Genomic DNA, 19,426 nt, shown 5'->3' on the forward strand with positions numbered 1-19,426 from the left:
TTGACAATCTTGTGATCTTGCTTATGCTCTCGCTCTCTCTTAGTACTTAGCCTCATTCCACCTATTCGTGACAGTTTGTTCACCTTCCCATTTTCTAAGCTTCAACATGTCGGATCTTACCAAGAGAATAAATCACCTCATGGAAGCCATGCATCAACTTCAACTTGAGAATGACAAACTTCGGGAATCGTTACGGAAGCTTCAAGTTGGAACACCGATGGAACTCGAAGAAAAAAACAACTCTCCTCCTACATCAACAAATGTTCTACCTATAGAGCTTGGTTCCTCGTCTATGCTTTCTCCGACTACTTCCCATCCCACTACAAGTTTGGAGCCCAATATTAGTTTACCTGACAAGTTCGATGGCACAAGGAAGCACTTCCGAGGGTTCATAAATCAGATCAAGCTTATTATCCAACTACAGCCTCAACGGTATGCGGATGATTTTCGTCAAGTTGGTCTCATCGGGACCCTTCTGTCCGAAGATGCACAAGCTTGGTTTGCACCGTTGGTCGAAACTTCATCACCACTTCTACAAAATTTTCCTACCTTTCTGGCAGAGTTTGAGGCAACATTTGGGGATACGGACCGACGTTGAACTGCCATCACCAAACTCTATTCATTACATCAAGGTATGCATCCAGTATCCGTTTATGCCTCTAAATTTAGATAATTAGCATGTGATGTTCAGTGGGATGACCAAGCTCTTTGCGACCATTTTCGTTGGGGCCTTTGAAGTGAGATTAAAAATTTACTACTCAACTTTCCGGAGCCTACGTCATTGTCGCAAGCCATCACGCAAGCAGTTAGTTGTGACAATCGGTTGTTTGAGCTTCGTCAAGAGGAACGAGCAACTTCAAGGTGGAAACCCTCTTCGAGATCTTCTCCATTGTCATCGTACGATGACCCCATGCCGATGGAAATTGATCGAGCTCGCGCCCCACCACTCACCGAGGGTGAATGGAGGTATCGCCGAACCAACAAACTATGTTTATATTGTGGTGCATCCACCCATCTCATTCGTTTTTGCCCAATCAAGAATAATCAACAACAAATATCCACAAACAATACAACAAGACGGCCCCAACAACGGGAAAACGACGGTGTCCAAGTATAGTAGGAGCCATGTGGTTGGACAATCTGCATTTGTGTCGCTCCCATAGTTCGGCTACATCGACAAAAGATTTCTCCTTTCCGGTAAGCATCCATTTCAAGTCTATTTCAATTAGATCCTTAACACTTCTAGATTCCAGGGCAACAACATGTTTTATGGACGAAAGGTTCGTTCATAAACACAAATTCCCAGTTGTCCAATTGTCCAAGCCAATCCTAGTGGAAGCTATCGATGGACGCATGCTTTCTTCGGGAGCAATCACCGAAGCCACTGTCCCACTTATCTTATAGCTCAGGAACCACCAGGAGGCCTTAACATTTTATGTTATCACTTCACCGCGACATCCAGTCATCCTCAATTTGTCTTGGTTGAAGGCACAGAATCCACTTGTTGATTGGCGCAATCACTCGATTATTTTCTCCCAAACCAACTCGGAGGTGCAAGCAATATCTCATGTTGTTGCAGGTGCTCACCCTCCTATTAATGCAGGAATCAGCTCCAAGGCGGATGCTCACATCCCAGTCCCAACAAGGAAAATAGTGCATAGTGCCTCGTCGAGCAATCCAATGAGGACAGCTACTGACTCACTAGCGTCCAAGTATGAAGACTTCAATAACGTATTTGAGAAAAAGAATGTTGATCACGTGCTTGAGCATCGACGCTACGATTGTCCGATCGATCTGCAAGAAGGTGCTAGTCCTCCCTTTGGCCCAATTTATGGGATGTCGGAACCAGAACTCCAGGCACTCCAAACGTATCTCGATGAGAACCTTGAAAAGGGTTTTATTCAACCCTCAAAATCACCAGCAGGAGCTCCTATTTTGTTCGCAAAAAAGAAAGATGGATCCTTACGCCTTTGCGTCGACTATCGGGATCTAAACAAGATTATTGTTCGCAACCGCTACCCACTACCTCTCATCCCAGAGTTGTTGGATCGACTCTGGATTGGGAAGATCTTCTCCAAGCTTGACCTACTGGGAGCATTACAATTTAGTATGGATCAAACGTGGAGATGAATGGAAAACCACCTTTAGAACGCGCTACGGACATTTCGAGTATAAGGTAATGCTTTTCAGCCTCACTAATGTTCCTGGAGTATTTCAGCATATGATGAATGACATATTCCGAGAATATATCTAGATCACTTTGTTGTGATCTATCTAGATGATATCTTGGTCTTCTCTTCGAACATCAAGGAGCATACTCGACATGTCAGGTTAGTCCTCGCCAAACTTCACGAGCACGGACTCTATGCTAAAAGTGAAAAATGTGAATTTGATCGTACTTCTGTAGAGTTTCTTGGGTATGTCATTTCGACACAGGGAATCACAATGGACACACGGAAAGTCAAGAATATCCAAGAGTGGGTTGTCCTAACTCGAGTACGAGATGTGCAATCATTCCTTGGTTTTGCCAATTTTTATCGTCGCTTCATCAAAGGATTCTCAATGATCGCACAACCTCTCATTGCTCTTACCCGTAAGGATGCTAATTTCAAATGGACAACAACTGCCCAAAAGGCGTACGACTTGCTGAAACAAGCCTTTACTATAGCATCAGTCCTTTTACATCCTGACCCAACTAAGCCTTTCCAAGTCAAAACAGATGCTTCTGATTTCGCCATTGGGGTGATCCTCTCCCATCCAGATGAGATCGGTATGCTTCACCTGGTGGCTTACTACTCCCGCAAATTCACGGCCCCAGAAATCAACTACCCCATATACGACAAGGAGCTTCTCGCTATTATTGCTGCTTTTGAAGAATTGAGACCCTATTTAGCCGGGGTGCAACACTGTATCCAAGTGATTACCGATCACAAAAATCTAATATACTTTTCTACCACACGAACCTTAAATTGTAGACAGGCGCGATGGTCGACCTTCTTGGCAGACTATGATTTTGAGATAATCTTTCAACCTTGTGCTCAACACACAACGACCGATGTCTTATCCCGTCGGTCGGAGTTTGAGCTCACTCCTGAGAATGAAGCCTATGTTCAGCAGTCCTAGAGTTTGTTAAAGCCTAACCAATTCTACAACTTCGCGACTTGCTTGCTCCGGGATGACTCTTTGCTCAAGCAAATAGCAGAAGCCACTACGACTGACAAGTTCGCCATAGAGGTCAACGCAAGTATCACAAACCCCTCCCATGAACCCAAAAGACCTGATTTAGCTCGTTTTACAATTCAGGATAATCTTTTGTATGTCCCAGAAGGTCCTTGTCGGACAAGGGTGCTTCACGAGTGTCACGATGATCCACTTGTTGGTCATTTTGGCATTGAGAAAACCTTGGAGTTGATATCTCGGGGATATTGGTGGCCACAACCATGGAGATTGGTCAAAGAGTTCGTTAAGTCATGCGACGTTTGTGCTCGCTCTAAAGCATCTCATCATCGACCATATGGTCTCCTTTGCCCTCTCCCAATCCCCAAACGGCCTTGGGCCTCTCTTTCCATGGATTTCATCATTGACCTTCCCTTTGTTGGTGGTTATGACTCGGTATTCGTCATGGTTGATCGCTTCACCAAGATGGCTCATTTTACTCCATGTGCCAAAACCATTACCGGAGAGGAGACAACCGATTTGTTTTTCAAAAATGTGGTTCGACTACATGGAGTCCCGAACAATATCACTTCTAATCGAGGACCACAATTTGTTTCCAATTTCTGGCAACGCCTTCTGCAAACCTTCGGTTGTACTGTGAATCTATCTTCCGCTTATCATCCGCAAACTGATGGACAAACGGAGCGGGTTAACCAAATCTTGGAACAATACTTGTGGTGCTCTCTTAGTTACCACCAAGACAACTGGGTTGACCTTCTCCCACTTGCCGAGTTCGCCTACAACAACTCTTTGCATGCATCTACATGAGTTACTCCATTTTTCGCCAACTACGGTCTCCACCCCCGCTTCAACATTTCGCTTCCCTCTGACTCTGTCAATCCTTCTGCGGAGGACCGGGCACGTCTCTTGGAGGATGTACATCGCGATCTTTCCTTGGAGCTCACCCTCGCTGGCAAACACTACGAGCAAGCTGACCATCATCGCTTAGATGCTCAACAATTCGAGGTAGGAGACTTTGTTTGGCTTCTCCGTCGCAATATTGCCACCACTCGTCCTTGTCCGAAGCTTGATTACAAGAAGTTAGGCCCTTTCCGAATCATTGAGAAAATTGGTTCCATGGGTGTCCGTTTAGAGCTACCATCCCACTTTCATATTCATAATGTATTCCATGTCTCCCTTCTAGAAAATCGCCATATATATGAAATCCCCGGTCGACACCCATCTCCTCCACCACCAATCCAGCTCTCAACCGGAGAAGAATATGAGGTTGACCAAATTCTCGACTCTCATCTCTTCCGTCGCTAGCTTCAATACCTTGTCCTTTGGAAAGGGTATCTGATCTCTGAAGCAACATGGGAGCCGGCACATCATCTCAAGCATGCCCCGGACATAGTTCAAGCATTTCATGAACGTTATCCACAAAAACCGACTGAGGGTCCAAGGGGGCGGCCGTAGAGGGAGGATAATGTCATAGACAGGATGCCACATAGAATGGTGGGGGTTGAACCCATTGTTAGGAAACAAGTCCCTCCGGATGGGAAGTGAGAAGAACCGTGTTGATGAGCAACTCGGCTGAGGCCGAATCCGGATGTGGAGTACCCGGCAACGGAAGACCCGGTGAGAACCGGATGTGGAGTACCCAACAATGGAAGACCCGGTGAGAACCGGATGTGGCGTACCCGGCAACGAAAGACCCGGTGAGAACCAGATGTCGCAGGCCTGGTGAGAACCTCTCATCGGATGGAAGGGACATATATGTAAATATGTTCCAGAGAGCCCACTGGGGCTATATTTGTAAATAGCCCGAAAGTCATATTAGTATAAATATGACCTAGGGCAAACTTAATATATGACGATAGAGTTATTTGTGGGTGTAACTTTTGTACAGTGCGTAAGAGAGGTAGAGAGAGCGATATACAGAGATTGTTGCCTCTGTTGTAACCGCCTGGTGGCGAAGCGAGGGAGCAAGAGGTTGTTGCCTCTGTGCCCCATGTTGTAATCTTGATATAGTGATATTTTGCAGTCTGAGGGCTGCCGTGGTTTTTCCCATATTTGGGTTTTCCACGTTAACATCCTGTGCACTCTCTTCTTTACTGTTTCGTGCGTAGATACATCTCTCCACATCCCTGTTTTCTGTGACTGATCCGACGTCTTGGTTGTGGCCGAGCATAGTTGGAGACAAGTATCCTATCACCCATGACCTTCTGGTCTTATTAGACAACCTTACCAATTGAGCTACATCCATCTATGCATTATTGTATTGTGTAACACTCAACTTATTTCAATATAGATTGATCACTAAACCTAGGGGTATTTCTGTAATTTCAAAAACTTGAGACAGTTTCTTCATGTCTGTAGACTGTGTGAGAGAGAGAGAGATAGAAACAGAGAGACAGAGAGATCGTGTGTGTGTGAGAGTGAGAGAGAGAGAGAGTGAGTGAGTGAGAGTGAGTGACTGTGTGCGTGTGCGCCATGGCTTCTCATCAACAGCTCGATGAGCAGAGTGGTCGTCTCTACCGAATCCGGAGAACTGTGATGCAGATGTTGAGAGATCGAGACTACCTTGTTGCAGATTTCGAGATCTCCATGTCTAAAAACGAGTTCAGGGAGAAGTACGGTGACGAGCCCAAAAGAGATGACTTTGTCATCATCAAGTCTAAGCGTTCTAACCCTTCTGAACAGGTATTCTATTAAATTGTTCATTTGCGAATGCGAACCTACTTAATACACGGGTTATTAGAAAGGAATTTAATCAATGCGAAGGCTACAAATATATATATATATATATATATATATATATATATACATATCCCATGCTTTATTCGTTGAACTAAGGTCATTTCAGAAATTTCACAAGTATGATGAAAAGGAAGAATATAATTACATCACATGCATACACGTTATTCCTTAATCGAAATGACACTTGAAGAAAGTAAGAAAAACCCAATGGCATCTGGTGAAATACATAGGAGTTTTTTCTTCCAAACTCAAATACACATCATTGATTGATCAGATGGTAATTGGGGAATTACAAAAAACCTGAAGTCATTTCAGAGTTTTGCCAACCAACAAAGAAAGGATCAATTTGAGGAGAACGACTACAATTAACCTGAGAAGGGAAGGAAATACGCGAAGATGGTACTTCATCCAAGGGTCAAATGGTATTTGGGGAAATATGAAAAATCTAAGAGCATATGAGGAGGGAGAATACAGAAAAATATAAAGCCATTCCGGAGTGTTTTCCTACCAACTAACTAACTCAAAAGAGGATCAATCCTGATTGTTTAAGTATTAACATTGGCAAATATTACATCTATTGCTGTTTTAGTGCTTGATACCATTGTAATGAAGGGTCAATGATTATAACTGTATAATTAACATAGTGAATGTACTTACTTACCCTTTAGTGCCTGCCACTAATTGTAACAAAGGATTGATCCTAATCATGAGCCAACTTAATGAAATCATACAAAATGTTAGTTTTTAGTGTGTTATAATAAGGATTGGTCCAAATTATGTAATTAACTATACCCTCTCCCTAGCTGTTTGTGTTCTTTCCAGAGGAACCAAAGGTTGGAGTGAAGACAATTAAGACATATGCTGAGCGCATGAAATCAGAGAATGTGCACAGGGCCATACTTGTTGTGCAGCAAAATTTAACTCCATTTGCAAAACAATGTGTGAGCGAGATGTCATCAAAGTACCTCCTGGAGGTTTTTCAGGTAATAGCCATTTATGTAGAGCATTAATATGATATTTAAATTAATTATCTTCCTTGTAACAAAATGAAAAATGCTCTAAGTATATTCCGTACTAGTCAAATTTCTCAAGATTGGTTATTGATGACTGATGCTGTCCTCATTCATCATGAATACGTATTCAGTCTACATGGTTTTCTCATCCATCGCATTGAGCTTCTTGAACAACCATTCGTGGTAAGTCTTTAACATTGAGCTTCAGCTTTTGTGTCATAATAGTAACAAGCATTTATTTTTGTTGAGAAGGGACATTCCAATTGTTCAACGAATTTTGTTTTTCTTTTCTCTTGGTTAGGATTTTCTTTTGTTTGTTGATCATAAATTTGTGATTTCCAAAACTTTGTCTCTTTTCCCCACCTTTGAGCATGTGCTCTTCACCTTAAAAAAGAGAAATATATATTAACTTCTTTTAAGATGCCAAAATGGTCAATGAGATCTAATGAGAGATGATGTCTTAAACTGTTATCTCAGTTTGGAGAAAGAAAAGCCAAGATAAATATAGCTAGATACAGTTAAACCTCCCAAGGTACAAGATTTTCTTACTATAGCACTCAATTTTTTTGCTTAGATGAACTCAATTTAAGGCCTTCGAAAGATATCCAGGGCAACCCACCTCATGTTGAACTAGGCCTCACAAAAGTGACTCCTGATTATATATATGGTTACAATCTCCACTGCCAAATTGGTTGAGCCAAGCTTAAGATGCATTGAAGATCATCATCTCTGTCTTCTCTTTCACTGTTTGATCTCAATAATAAGAAAACACTTGTAATGCATCAATGTAGTGATTGCGCCCTGTCATGAACACAATGTCCTCTTCATATTGTAGAATTGAGATCAATGTATCAATCACCTCCTGTTCCCTTGGTCCCCCCATGGCAATGTCCCCTTGGTCACCTTTTACCAAAGTGTCAAAGAGAGAGGGAAAACTTGCTTCATGCCTATGGTGCTGATAATCTCCTCTGAAAAGCCTCATGGTACTCTGATCCTCCCTGTTACCTTCTTATAAAGTGTTGCAGTGAACCCTAATGGGGAGAGATGGTGATGTCAATGATATTAATTTCCTCAGGGAGCCAATGCAACCATGAGACCAACACTAATTTTTTAAGTACTCTCCCCAACTATGTAGAACAATAACCATGTAGGCGTGGGAACTAAAGTAAAATATAAAAGATGAAATGTAAGCTAGTTACCAAATTTCACAGTTTTGAGCTTTTATGAGTTTTGGTTCTGTGGTGAGTAGATGACAAAGAGCATGCCTGGTGTTGTGCCAGATGGTTCCATCCTCATTAGAAATTCCTGAAAGCTAGTATAACCTTGTAGCAAATCTATCATGCCTAATATGTTCATTTGCAAGGCATTCCAAAGTGGCATGTTCTTTTGTTTCTGGTAAGTTACATATTCTCTTTTTCTGATCAATACTCAGCCAACCCTCAGTTTCTACTCTCAATGTGTGTGATTATGTGTACATCTGTGTGATGGCATGTCTCGCCCTCTTAGACATTGGTGTCCAGATGTGAGCTTGGTCATTGACCTTGCTGCCCATGGTCATTTTCCCAGCACAGAGTATTAATATGGCTGTAAGAGTACTCAAACTTAGATCTATGTGGTATTGTCCCCCATTTCATTTTGAGGATTACAGATGTGAATGGGTAAACCATCAATTCATGTTCTGCTCATAGCCTAATATTCTTCAACATGCCATCTTGTAAACCTTTTCTGGATATCATGGACTCAAATGGATGAAAGAGATGGAGGGTTTACAGAATAGGATAGACCAAATCAAAGATACACATGCAGCTGTAAGTAAAAGGCAACCACGTAAAACAGTTGAATAGATGTAATGTAATTGGCTGTGGTTCTATCATCATTACAAATTCTGGAAAGCTAATACAACCTTTAGGAATTCTTGAAAGCTTGTACAACCTTGTAGGAATTCTTGAAAATCATGTCTTATATCTTTATATGCATTCAACACCTACATTTCACAGTGGCATCGAGTAAAATAGTGCTCATAGCGTAGCAAACAGAATCGCTAGCGTCATTGGCTGTTATGCATTCAATACCTACATTCCACAATGGAATCTAGTAAAATAGTGCATATAGTGAGATTTGAACCACTAGGATACAGCCCTCCCAATAGGAAAGAAGAGAGAGCATGTATTTTATCATTGTAAACATATTGCAGGATTCAGAGTTGCTTGTGAATATTAAAGAACATGTGCTGGTTCCAGAACATCAATTGCTTACTCCAGATGAGAAGAAGGCGTTACTAGAGCGTTACACAGTGAAAGAGACACAGGTTTGTGTTTCACGTCCGATGTTTTTGCACATAAAGTTTATCTCCATTCATAAATGCAGAAAAAGATGGTCCTTTTCAGTAAAATGGTGCATGAATTTTGGCACTAGTTGGTTGGAAATAGTTATAAAGGGAACAAAATTCAATAGATATATGTAGATGTCATACTAAATTCGCAATAAATGGATCATATTTTCTCATAATTTCCCATCATAAGATGGGAAATCGGCCAATTAGCAAATAAAAAGAAAACAAAATCCAGAACACAAGCAATCTCCATCTATCATTAATTTTGTCCAAGCATGGATGGGGATGTAAGAACAAGAGTTTTCATGTTGTTTTAACATACAGCTTCCACGTATGCAAGAAAGTGATCCGGTATCTCGATATTACGGGCTCAAAAGAGGAAATGTGGTGAAAATTATTCGTTCTAGTGAGACTGCAGGACGTTACGTCACATATCGATTCGTTGTTTAATAATGAATTCACACTAAAGGAGAAAAGATGGTTTAATCTGTTCTCTTCTACCACTATTGCAATAGTCTTCTTTGCTATGACCTTATGGTCATATCTCCCCAAGGTTAATTTTCTGTAAAACTTAACCTGTAATCCTTATCCTTACTAAAGCTCTTATAATAAGACCTGGTTTTGTGAATGCTATATACTATGGATTGCATTGTCTTTCATAAGCCAATGTTATCATTATCAACCTTTGGGTAAATGCCTTCAGGAAAATCTTTCCCAAACATTAACTTGTTGTCCAAAAATAACGTGGAGACTGGGTCTCCCACGTGTTGTATTACAGATCTTGTAAATTATATATGAGAATTGTCTTTCTGTAGGACAATGTCGTAATCTTCAAAACTTGTGATGTGGAAAATGCGTGCCTTTGTAAGAAAAAATTCAGGTGCAAATAATGAATTTGTAAAGAAGTGGTAATTGAATGTCAATATACATAATGATCTGACATGAAAATACAAATGCTTATTACAATGAATATAAACAATAGACATGTTAACGTGCTTAAAACTTGAACTAGTGACATTGGGTTTATAAAGCACAAGCATCTTAACATATGATTTGGATAAGCTCTACAATATCATTTAAATTCTTGATTGTGAATGCATTTGCTGAAGAATTATGAGGATTATTCCAAATGGCTGTAGCCTGTAAGCGTATAGGTTTTTGAAACAAGCACAAATTTGTGATGTTTGAGCAACCTTGTGAGGACTATTATTGTAATGTCGAAGAGTATTATATGTCATGATTCATGCATGAGCAGTAGGCAGATTAGTATCCTCTTCTTCACACTTCAAAGCAAACAATTGCGGCCCTCTCTTTGTAGGCACAGATGCATTGATATTATTGAATCCACAAAAATAGAGTTTTCTTGATTCTGTAGAGTATAACAAAAAGTTCTCTATGAGAGTGGGTCAATAAAATGAACGTATGTAGTTGAACGCAAACCATTGTCTTGTTACTCATAAAAGTAGAAATATTAGTTTGTCATCCATCCCATGAAGTAGTTTGGCATGTTGGAACAACAAAGGAGTTCATAATTTGAGATCAGTAATTGGCTTTCTTGCATAGTGCCAGTCCAAGTACATAGGGAGGGACCAGGGTAGCAAAGAGTGAGGAAAATACGTGATCAACTTTTTTGGGGCCACAAACTATAGGAGGAGTTGTTATTTATAAGGCGTATTTGTTTTGTTAGGCACATCAAAGTTGATCTAATTACATATTTGCATTAGCATATTCGTGTCCTCATAAATAAATATGTATGATGAGATCGTGCAAGAGAGAAAAATATATCAATTTGTTCAAGATGCCCCTCACTCATTCGTACTTGTTCAAGGTGACTAGAGTAGTGCCAGCCCTAAGAAATGAAGCAATGAATGAAGTGTGGCCCCGGGTCGGAATCGGCCTTGGCTCAGCTCAAGCCTAAACGAAACCGCTAAACCGTTTTAAAATAGTTTGGCGGTTTGGTTTGGTTCAGTTTAGGCTTGAACTTCCTTAACCGGTTTGAGCTCGGTTTGGGATGGCTCAAGCTGAACTGAACCGATTTGGGCCTAGACGGTTAAGGCTTAATCGGCTTGGTTAAACCAGTTCAGTTCAGGTTTGGAAACTCCCAAACCGGTTTAGGCTTAACCAGTAAGCCGAAACCGAACCGTTGCCGAGTCCTAAAGTCTTTGTGTGTGTGTATAGGTTTGGAGAAGTCAGAGGGCATTTCGGGAAATAAGGAAATGTAGGGGAACTATTGGAGAGGGCCTCCGGGGGCATTTCGGGAATTAACGAAAATTTCATGCCTCCCCTGCTGATCTAGAAAAGACCTGCAGACGACGACGATACGCCATCGCCCATCTCCATCTCCTTCTCCATCTCGAAGGGCCTTCCCTCCGCATTCTCTTCGCTTCATCATGAATCCTGACTAGTAAGTTCTGCAGATCTGCCCCCTCCTCTCTGCTGTTTTCTTAGCCGGCCTTGTCGGGTTTTCTCTTGTGCATTTTCTGTCCCCCTTTATCTTCCCAGTTCTTCTTTTCCTTTACTGACTGGAAATTGTGTTTCTGTCTCTAGATCTACTTCCTTTGAATTGTTGTTTAAAAGCTAACCCCAGAAAATGTCGCCATAATGGAAAGACAAACACACACAAAGGACAAAAAAAACTAATCGAGAAGATCCTATCGGAAAGTGTTTTTTCTTCACTTGAATGTCTGGTATTCATCATAAATAGGACATGAACAAGAAAAAGTTCAAATGCATTAATATTTGATCACGTCTGGAGGTGATTTCGCTTCTAAGCAAAATAAAAGGATGAAGTTTGGTGACTTTTGCAGTATGATCCATTCGAAGTGACAAACATATGAAATATGTCTGGTAGTTATTATCATTTTAAGCACTAAATATGCGAATTTATGTTGCAATTATAATAGTTGTATTCATGATGATTAGCAGTGATTATGTTTTTTTCGCAATGTATGTTTTATGTGTTCATATACGTAGTGATTACATTCTTAAAGCATCATGAATTTATGGTGACAGTTGGATTTGCTGCCTTTTTAAGCAATAAGCCTATGAAATTTTAAGGTGAATTTGCAATGATCATCTTTTTCCTTTAAGCAACAGATATGTGAATTCATGCAAGCATTCAGAGTGATTCTCTTTATAAGCTAGGAACGTGTGAGTTTTTGATGCAAATTTTGCAATGATTATCTTTTCAAGCATGAAACGTATTAATTTTTTGTGAAGTTTGACCATATATCTTCTCAAGAAATTATGAGTTTATTGTGAGAAAATCTGGAATGATTACTTAAATCAAGAAACATGTGAATTTTGATGCCATTTGCAGTGATTATCTATTTGGGTTGTGTTCATAGTACTTTGAGATCATTGCTTTAATGTACTTATCAATATGTTTTTACACATGCATTTTCATCGAAAACAATAAAACTGGCCCATGAAAGGGAATGCTGAGAAAATAAATCGGAATAACATGCATATTAATTCATGTTGACATTTGCAGCGATTATCTTTTCAAGGTATTGCTTATTGGTGACTCCGGAGTTGGAAAATCATGCCTTCTTCTCCGTTTTGGTGTATGATGTTTTTATTTTTATTCCTCAATTTGATTTTCGTCTATATATCATCCAAACCTGATGAATCAGCGTTTTACATATATAGGATGATTCGTATCTGGAGGGTTACATCAGTACCATTGGGGTCGACTTTGTCAGTACCTTGAATATTATTCTTAGAGAGGGGGTTATGGCCTATTTCTTTCATTGTTATATTTCTGGTTGGTGTTTATATTTTCTTCCTTCTGCTTGGTGTTATATCAGAAAATTCGAACCATTGATCTTGACAGCAAAACAATCAAGCTACAGATTGTGCGTGACAGTAAATTTCTTTCATTTTTATCCTTCCGCTTATAATTGAGAGTTGCTGTGCTGACGATGTTTATTCAGTAATTTCCAAGAGTGTTGTCTATTGTTTGTAGATTGATCAAGTCTTAAATCAATTAATGACGCGATCTATATATTCTAGCCATTACAGTGTGTAATGGTGACTGAAGTCGTTCGCCAGAATGTCCTTTTCATCAACTCTTTTTAATCATTGAAACATATGAATATGCCCTATATGGTGATGCATATGAACAATTTATATTTGACTGCATGATGTAAACGGAGCTGATTGAGATGTTGGGGCATGTAATGTAATGATTGATAGGCCCGTGGAAGTTTATTGTCTTTCAATTTTGTGGTGTGTCTGTTGTTCACTGCTGAAAATTAGATTCCATTGATTTGTTTTCAAATAGTGGGATACTGCTGGCCAAGAACGTTTCAGAACAATTACTAGCAGCTATTACACAGGAGCACATGGCATTATTGTGAGTACAAATTGCTCTTTATATATATTCTTCTTTCTGTAATGTACCCTGAAGGTTCCTCCATTCTTAAACTTCCAAGCATTTGTCTTTCAGATAGTATATGATGTAACAGATCAGGAAAGCTTCAACAACGTAGAGCAGTGGTTGAACGAAATAGAACGCCATGCAGATAGAAATGTGAACAAACTTCTTGTAGGCAGCAAGTCTGATCTAACTGCTAAAAAAGTGGTCGACACTGAAACCGCAAAGGTGAGAAATTGTAGGAAATAACACCATAATACACCTGGCTTGTTGTGCATTTAATATGAGGTCACCCACAAGCTATGAAAATCTGCCTGCATACCCATTGTTGTGCAAATTTACTGCTACTTATTTTTGTTCTGGTAAATGGGGTATTTCTGTGTTCTGAACTGGTATCTTACTGGTGTTCTGAACTGGTATAATACATAATTTTGTAGGCTTTTGCTGACAAAATTGGCATCCCATTTCTTGAAACGAGTGCAAAAACAGCACATAATGTCGAGGAAGCCTTTTTGACAATGGCGGCAGAGATCAAGAACAGGTAGACATATTGTTTCCTGGAATCCAGATTCAATGTTCATTTAAATATGAAAAAAAAACCTCTATTTATATGGAGTGACGAGGCCTTATGACATTGTCAATTTACATGTTGAACAAAATTTGCATAGACATGTTGATGAGTTTCCATTTACATATTGGAAAAGAAGGAAAGGATCACCTGAGTTTTCTATATTTCCCTGAAGGCCTCCAGTCAATGCCCTCTCTAGCATTTCAAATTTATATGCTTGATTTATCCTTCTAAATTATGTGCGCTATTGGAACAATGATATGCTAAATAAATCCCCTTTTTACTGCTTTTGGGGCTGATCAGGTGTATTTGGGGAAACATTGAAAAAGTCAGTATTGATATCCTAAGAAGACCTTTCTGACAATGTTCATTCACATATTCCCAAAACAAATTTAAGAAGGCCTTTTTGACAATGTTCATTCGCATATTAACAAACAAAAAAGACATAATTGGCACTGTAAATGCTGACTTAGAATCTGCTTTCAAGTTGATGTGTTTACATTCTCTGAATTTGCGCTCTTATTCTTACTCAGGATGGCTAACCAACCTGAGATGAATGCCAATATGCCAAACTGTGTGCCAATATGTCAATCACTTCGGCAGAAAAGGGGGTGTTGCTCTTGAAACAACTCTATTCATATATTTGTTTCACACATCAAGGTGATGTGCAATGATTCGTCAACTATACAGGGACGGGTAGCCATTCAGAATCTGTACAGTAAAATTATGAGTGTGACATTCTTCTCTTGACTGAAAGCATTTTGGCTAGAATAATCTTCAGGATATGGATTGTGCTGTATTGTAAGAAAACAAAAATACTATATCGTTCTGTTGACATGTATTAATTTTTTCATTCTTTTCATATTAGTGAAGCTGAACTTCAAGTTACATTGAAAGCATGTGTTGTTACATTAGCTTCTAACAAATTTTGGTGGGTATTCCAATCTCTAGCTAGAAATGGCAATTTGTTGTTCCTTCTCTTGTTGATATGTTTGCAGGATTGAATATATCCAGGGTTAAATTAGTCTTGATTGGTATGACATTTTTTATTTTCCTCTGGTACATTTTTTCCAGCTATTCATTATCATTTATGCACATCATTTTTCAACTGGTTTTTGTTTCCTCGTTGAAGCATTCTTATGCATGTTTTCCATTCAAATGATTTATTTATATTTTGCTGTCTTTAAGTGCATATACGAATAATTTAGTTGTATTTAGCAATGGGCCTGGTTTTGGCTCGAACCGAACTGAACCGAACGGTTTATTGGTTCAAAGATAAATAAACCATTTGGTTTGGTTTCAAATGTTATGATCTGGTTTGGTTTTGGTTCGGTTCGGTTTTGAATTTCATGGTTTAATGGTTTCGGTTTATGTGGTTCGGTCTAAAGGTTTATAGGTTTAAAAATATTCTTAAATTTTTATCTCTAGGCTCTAACTTTCAACTTTTAATTTTAAATCTCTAGGCTCTAACTTATTAAATTTTATATGCATTATAAGTAGAGTCTCCTTTTGATGTATGATTATCAAATTTATGATAAGTATAATGACCAAATTTATAGTAAGTGTCTATGTGATAACCAAATTTATGATGATTTTCTCACACAAATTTATAATATGTATGATAATCAATATCTCTAAAAAATGGTTTGGTTTAGTTTTAATTTATGATAAACCGGTTTGGTTTGGTTCTAATTTTTCCATAAATGATTTAGTTTGGTTTGGTTTCAAGGCCAAGAAACCAAACCGGGCCCATTACTAGTTGTATTCAAGAATATTCCAAAGGCAATGTGGAGGAAAAGAAGCATTCATAAGCTGGGTCTGTAGTCTTTGCAGTGCATGTTCCTCTTTAATTTTGTTGCCTTGAATCTTTGGCTTTATGAATGTAGGAATTTGTAAACTCTCCATGTTCATACAGTAAATCCACATCATAAGAAAAAAGATTAGCTTATGCCATTCATTGAGGTACTTGAATCTGATGAGGGTCTTCTTTCAATTTGCAGTCATGTAAAGCAAACTCGCCCCTTTCCTCTCTGATCATCGAAAGTTTTCACACCTAATATTGTTCTGAACTATCCAATGGACATTGGAAAGTATTTTCTCAGTCCTCATCTTAAAAATTAATGCACGATGGATTGGCTGTTGAGAACCAGAGCCCAACCCATTTATTATACCTCAGCACAATAACTTGTACACCTAGTTATCACTGTATCAGGTGGGGTAAATCCGGTAGGCCATGTTGAAGTAGATGAATCAATATATCCATGACTAACTACAAATCACCTGACTATCATACACGATCTGGATATTTTTTAGATTTCACATGCTTAAATAATAAAGACAATAATGTAACCCACCATCTTTGAGGAAATACAAATGGCTTATCATTCCAAACTATGAGGAACTTGTACAATCTCAAATCTGTGATGATCTGGTGCAACACACTTGAAACCAATTCATGGACGGTCATTACATACAATGAATTAGGCAAGGGGCATCTTAGGACTGGCTTTCAGAGGGACACCATTTCTACAGTAATTAAAAACCAATTTGGAACCTCCACTTCCAGATCACTTGGCATATAACCTCAATTATATCCAAATCATACATTTGCCTAAACAATGTTAATGTTATGCTTCTTTGTTGCTACGGCAAGTCCATATAAACCAAAGATATTCATTCATCATCGTCGTTATCAACAGCGTCATAGAAATGTTAAAACCAAACACATTGAACTCGAACTTGAACTAACTTGACTAATACTAAAAACAAAATGGCAACATATAACTTCTCGTACTAAAAACTAACACCCAGATCAAAATCAAGAAATGTTATCGATATAACCTCTTACTAGCAATTCCTTCAAAAAATGAAAAGATGACATTTCAACACTAACAGTTACATAAAGTACGACAATTTTGACTCAACCTTATATCTTCAAAAATGTGAAGAGATCATATAATTGAGAGTTGCTATTTGCTATAGACTATGAAAGATGGTGTCAATAAAATCCTCCCTCATTGTGGTGCAGCACCAAAGCGTCGAAGAATCAATGCACTTGTCTCCATGAACTGTTGAGCACAGTAGGTAAGACATGAGGACTCACTTGAGCTGATCTTGCTACCTGGGGTCCCAATACACTTATCCCAGCACACACTTGTCAATTTGCCAACAAGTTCATTCAGCATCGCCCTTGCTTTCTCTTGCTAACAACAATTAAAAACGAAAGTGTTGATTAGAGATAGATCTAAGGACATTCATACATTTACACTCAAAACGAAGTAGCCCGTCACATAATAGTCTCACTCTCTTTGGATTTACCCTAATGGAAAGCAAAGTTCTAAATATCCTCCCTCTTCATGGCCTCAGTCCTGTCCCTTCCATCATATTTCTTTTGGTATTCCATCATCGTGAAATAATCTGTCTATCCTATCTACAATACACCACTATGGTTCATCATAGGAATGTGTGCATGGAGATGTTAGGATGACAGCATCAGTAACTTGTCAACATCACATCTAAATCTACCATTGAAACATGGCGTCAGCTCCATCCCTCCAATCTTATTTCTCTCGATTTCCAATGGACATGAAATAATATGTTTAACTACAACACACCATTATCGCTCATCATGGAGATGCATTCATGACAATGTTAGGATGATAACATCTGTACGTTTTGACCACATCACAACTAAACCTACCATCAAAACGACTCCTTTAAAACATTTAAAATGACTTCTATTATCAATGACAAGAATTTTAAAATCTTAAAACATTCCAAAATCATTTCGTTGACACATTTTAACCTCACATGGTACAGAAGCAATTGATGCTAATGTTCTTCCAGCCTTCAAAAATACCACCTTCAAATTCTAAAACCACTACATAACTATAACATCATATAGAGACATGTGATGCTAAGGAATCCTCGAATCATCAAAATAACATTTCCTGAAAACATCTCAAATCTTTTCTGCAACCAAATGTAAAAATGTAAAGCTTGAACACATCGAACAAGCAAAGTTCAAACTTTTGTAATCATCGTATGTCATGATGCATCCCACATAGACCCATAAATCTTAAAGCTTTCAAATCACCTTGAATATCAAATGTAACATTCGGCAGAAAATCTGTAGATTTGTCTATAAACTCGCCATTGGTGGATGCAACAAATGTAAAACTTAAACACATGGAGCATGTAACCCATAAACCATTACAATCATCTCCGATAACAATGCATTCCCACATACAAAACCTTGGACCTTAAAGCTCTCGAATCACCTCTAATCTCAATGTAACAAGAAAATAATCTGTAGATTTTCAGGTAAATTCTGTACTATGAATTCTAAACCTATAGCAATCACTTCTAATGTCGGATGTAACTATGGCCTCTCACAAAACGAACCTATACATTCTCGCTATCCTGGACAAAAAGAGCATTGACTACCGTTGGGTTTACAGTTGAAGGTTGGGAGAATGCATTCAAGAGCACTTCTTTACCGCTCAAACGACCATACCTAAATTTCCTTATGCACATCGGTTTACAGTTCGAAAGAAGCACATGGTGGAAAACCATACTAACCTCGAGAAGTCTCTGCAGCTCTTCAGTGTCGCGTTTGGAATCCATGGCGGCGAGACAGAGAGAAAGAGACAGAAACGGAGATGCAGAGAATTTCCGAGAGTTAGGGTTTTCAGCAGACTTAAACCCACGAAATTCCTGAAATACTCCCGCTCCCGCACGTATTTCCAAAATTCCCGAAATGCCCCTCCCTCGTATTTCCATAAATTCCTGGAATACCCCTAAACGGTTCGGTTTTGGTTTGGGTTTGGTTTCAACTTTTCCCTAAACGGTTTGGGTTTAAATGGTTTGGTTTACTGTTTCTTAAATGGTTTGGTTTACTGTTTCTTAAATGGTTTGGTTTATTGTTTCTTAAATGGTTTGGTTTAAATATGTACTTGAGAGTTCATAAACGGTTCGGTTCAGCTTTTGTTTTATATAAACGGTTCAGGTTCGGTTCGGTTCAATTTCTTTGCCTTCAAACTGAACCGAACCGTGCCCATTGCTAACAATAACCACATAGTGCTCCAAAATCCCCAATACTGCCTAACTATGAGGACTATACGAAAAAACAGATAGTGATGATACGAATATCTACAAACAGACACACTCTATATTTAGTAGGTATGGTTACATTGCTGATAACTATATTGGAGAAACCA

General features: G+C 38.9%; 3 protein-coding genes across 5 annotated transcripts; 2 read left to right on the top strand and 1 right to left on the bottom strand.

Annotated features, from left to right (window-relative positions):
• Positions 1 to 5,579: 5,579 nt before the first annotated feature.
• Positions 5,580 to 10,075, top strand: LOC147863247 (DNA-directed RNA polymerases II and IV subunit 5A-like). Its single transcript, XM_087321306.1, has 4 exons — positions 5,580 to 5,859; positions 6,720 to 6,899; positions 9,124 to 9,237; positions 9,586 to 10,075. Exons 1-4 carry the CDS (start codon positions 5,650 to 5,652, stop codon positions 9,709 to 9,711), a joined length of 630 nt encoding a protein of 209 aa, XP_087177432.1. The 5' UTR covers positions 5,580 to 5,649; the 3' UTR covers positions 9,712 to 10,075.
• Positions 10,076 to 11,539: 1,464 nt separating this feature from the next.
• On the top strand, positions 11,540 to 15,242 carry LOC147863248 (uncharacterized). 3 transcript variants are annotated; one of them, XM_087320875.1, is made up of 8 exons: positions 11,540 to 11,665; positions 12,755 to 12,827; positions 12,913 to 12,960; positions 13,071 to 13,118; positions 13,547 to 13,618; positions 13,712 to 13,867; positions 14,077 to 14,180; positions 14,741 to 15,194. In XM_087320875.1, the coding sequence occupies exons 1-8, from the start codon at positions 11,652 to 11,654 to the stop codon at positions 14,829 to 14,831; spliced, it is 606 nt and encodes a 201-aa protein (XP_087177001.1). In that variant the 5' UTR covers positions 11,540 to 11,651; the 3' UTR covers positions 14,832 to 15,194. The 3 variants fall into 3 exon arrangements, with proteins under 3 accessions (XP_087177001.1, XP_087177002.1, XP_087177003.1); XM_087320876.1 differs by lacking the exon at positions 14,741 to 15,194 and adding an exon at positions 15,206 to 15,242 and having other exon boundaries at positions 11,541 to 11,665; XM_087320877.1 differs by having other exon boundaries at positions 11,614 to 11,665; positions 13,071 to 13,128.
• Positions 15,243 to 17,019: 1,777 nt separating this feature from the next.
• Positions 17,020 to 18,893, bottom strand: LOC147863249 (mitochondrial import inner membrane translocase subunit TIM8-like). The gene is made up of 2 exons (XM_087320693.1): positions 18,789 to 18,893; positions 17,020 to 17,410 (listed from the first exon to the last, which is right to left on the bottom strand). The coding sequence occupies exons 1-2, from the start codon at positions 18,831 to 18,833 to the stop codon at positions 17,222 to 17,224; spliced, it is 234 nt and encodes a 77-aa protein (XP_087176819.1). The 5' UTR covers positions 18,834 to 18,893; the 3' UTR covers positions 17,020 to 17,221.
• Between the last annotated feature and the right edge of the window lie 533 nt (positions 18,894 to 19,426).

Source organism: Azolla caroliniana, unplaced genomic scaffold, assembly GCF_043228905.1.
Source record: "Azolla caroliniana isolate FFs.n. ecotype wild unplaced genomic scaffold, voAzoCaro1.0.p SCAF_6, whole genome shotgun sequence".
Taxonomy (NCBI): domain Eukaryota; kingdom Viridiplantae; phylum Streptophyta; class Polypodiopsida; order Salviniales; family Salviniaceae; genus Azolla; species Azolla caroliniana.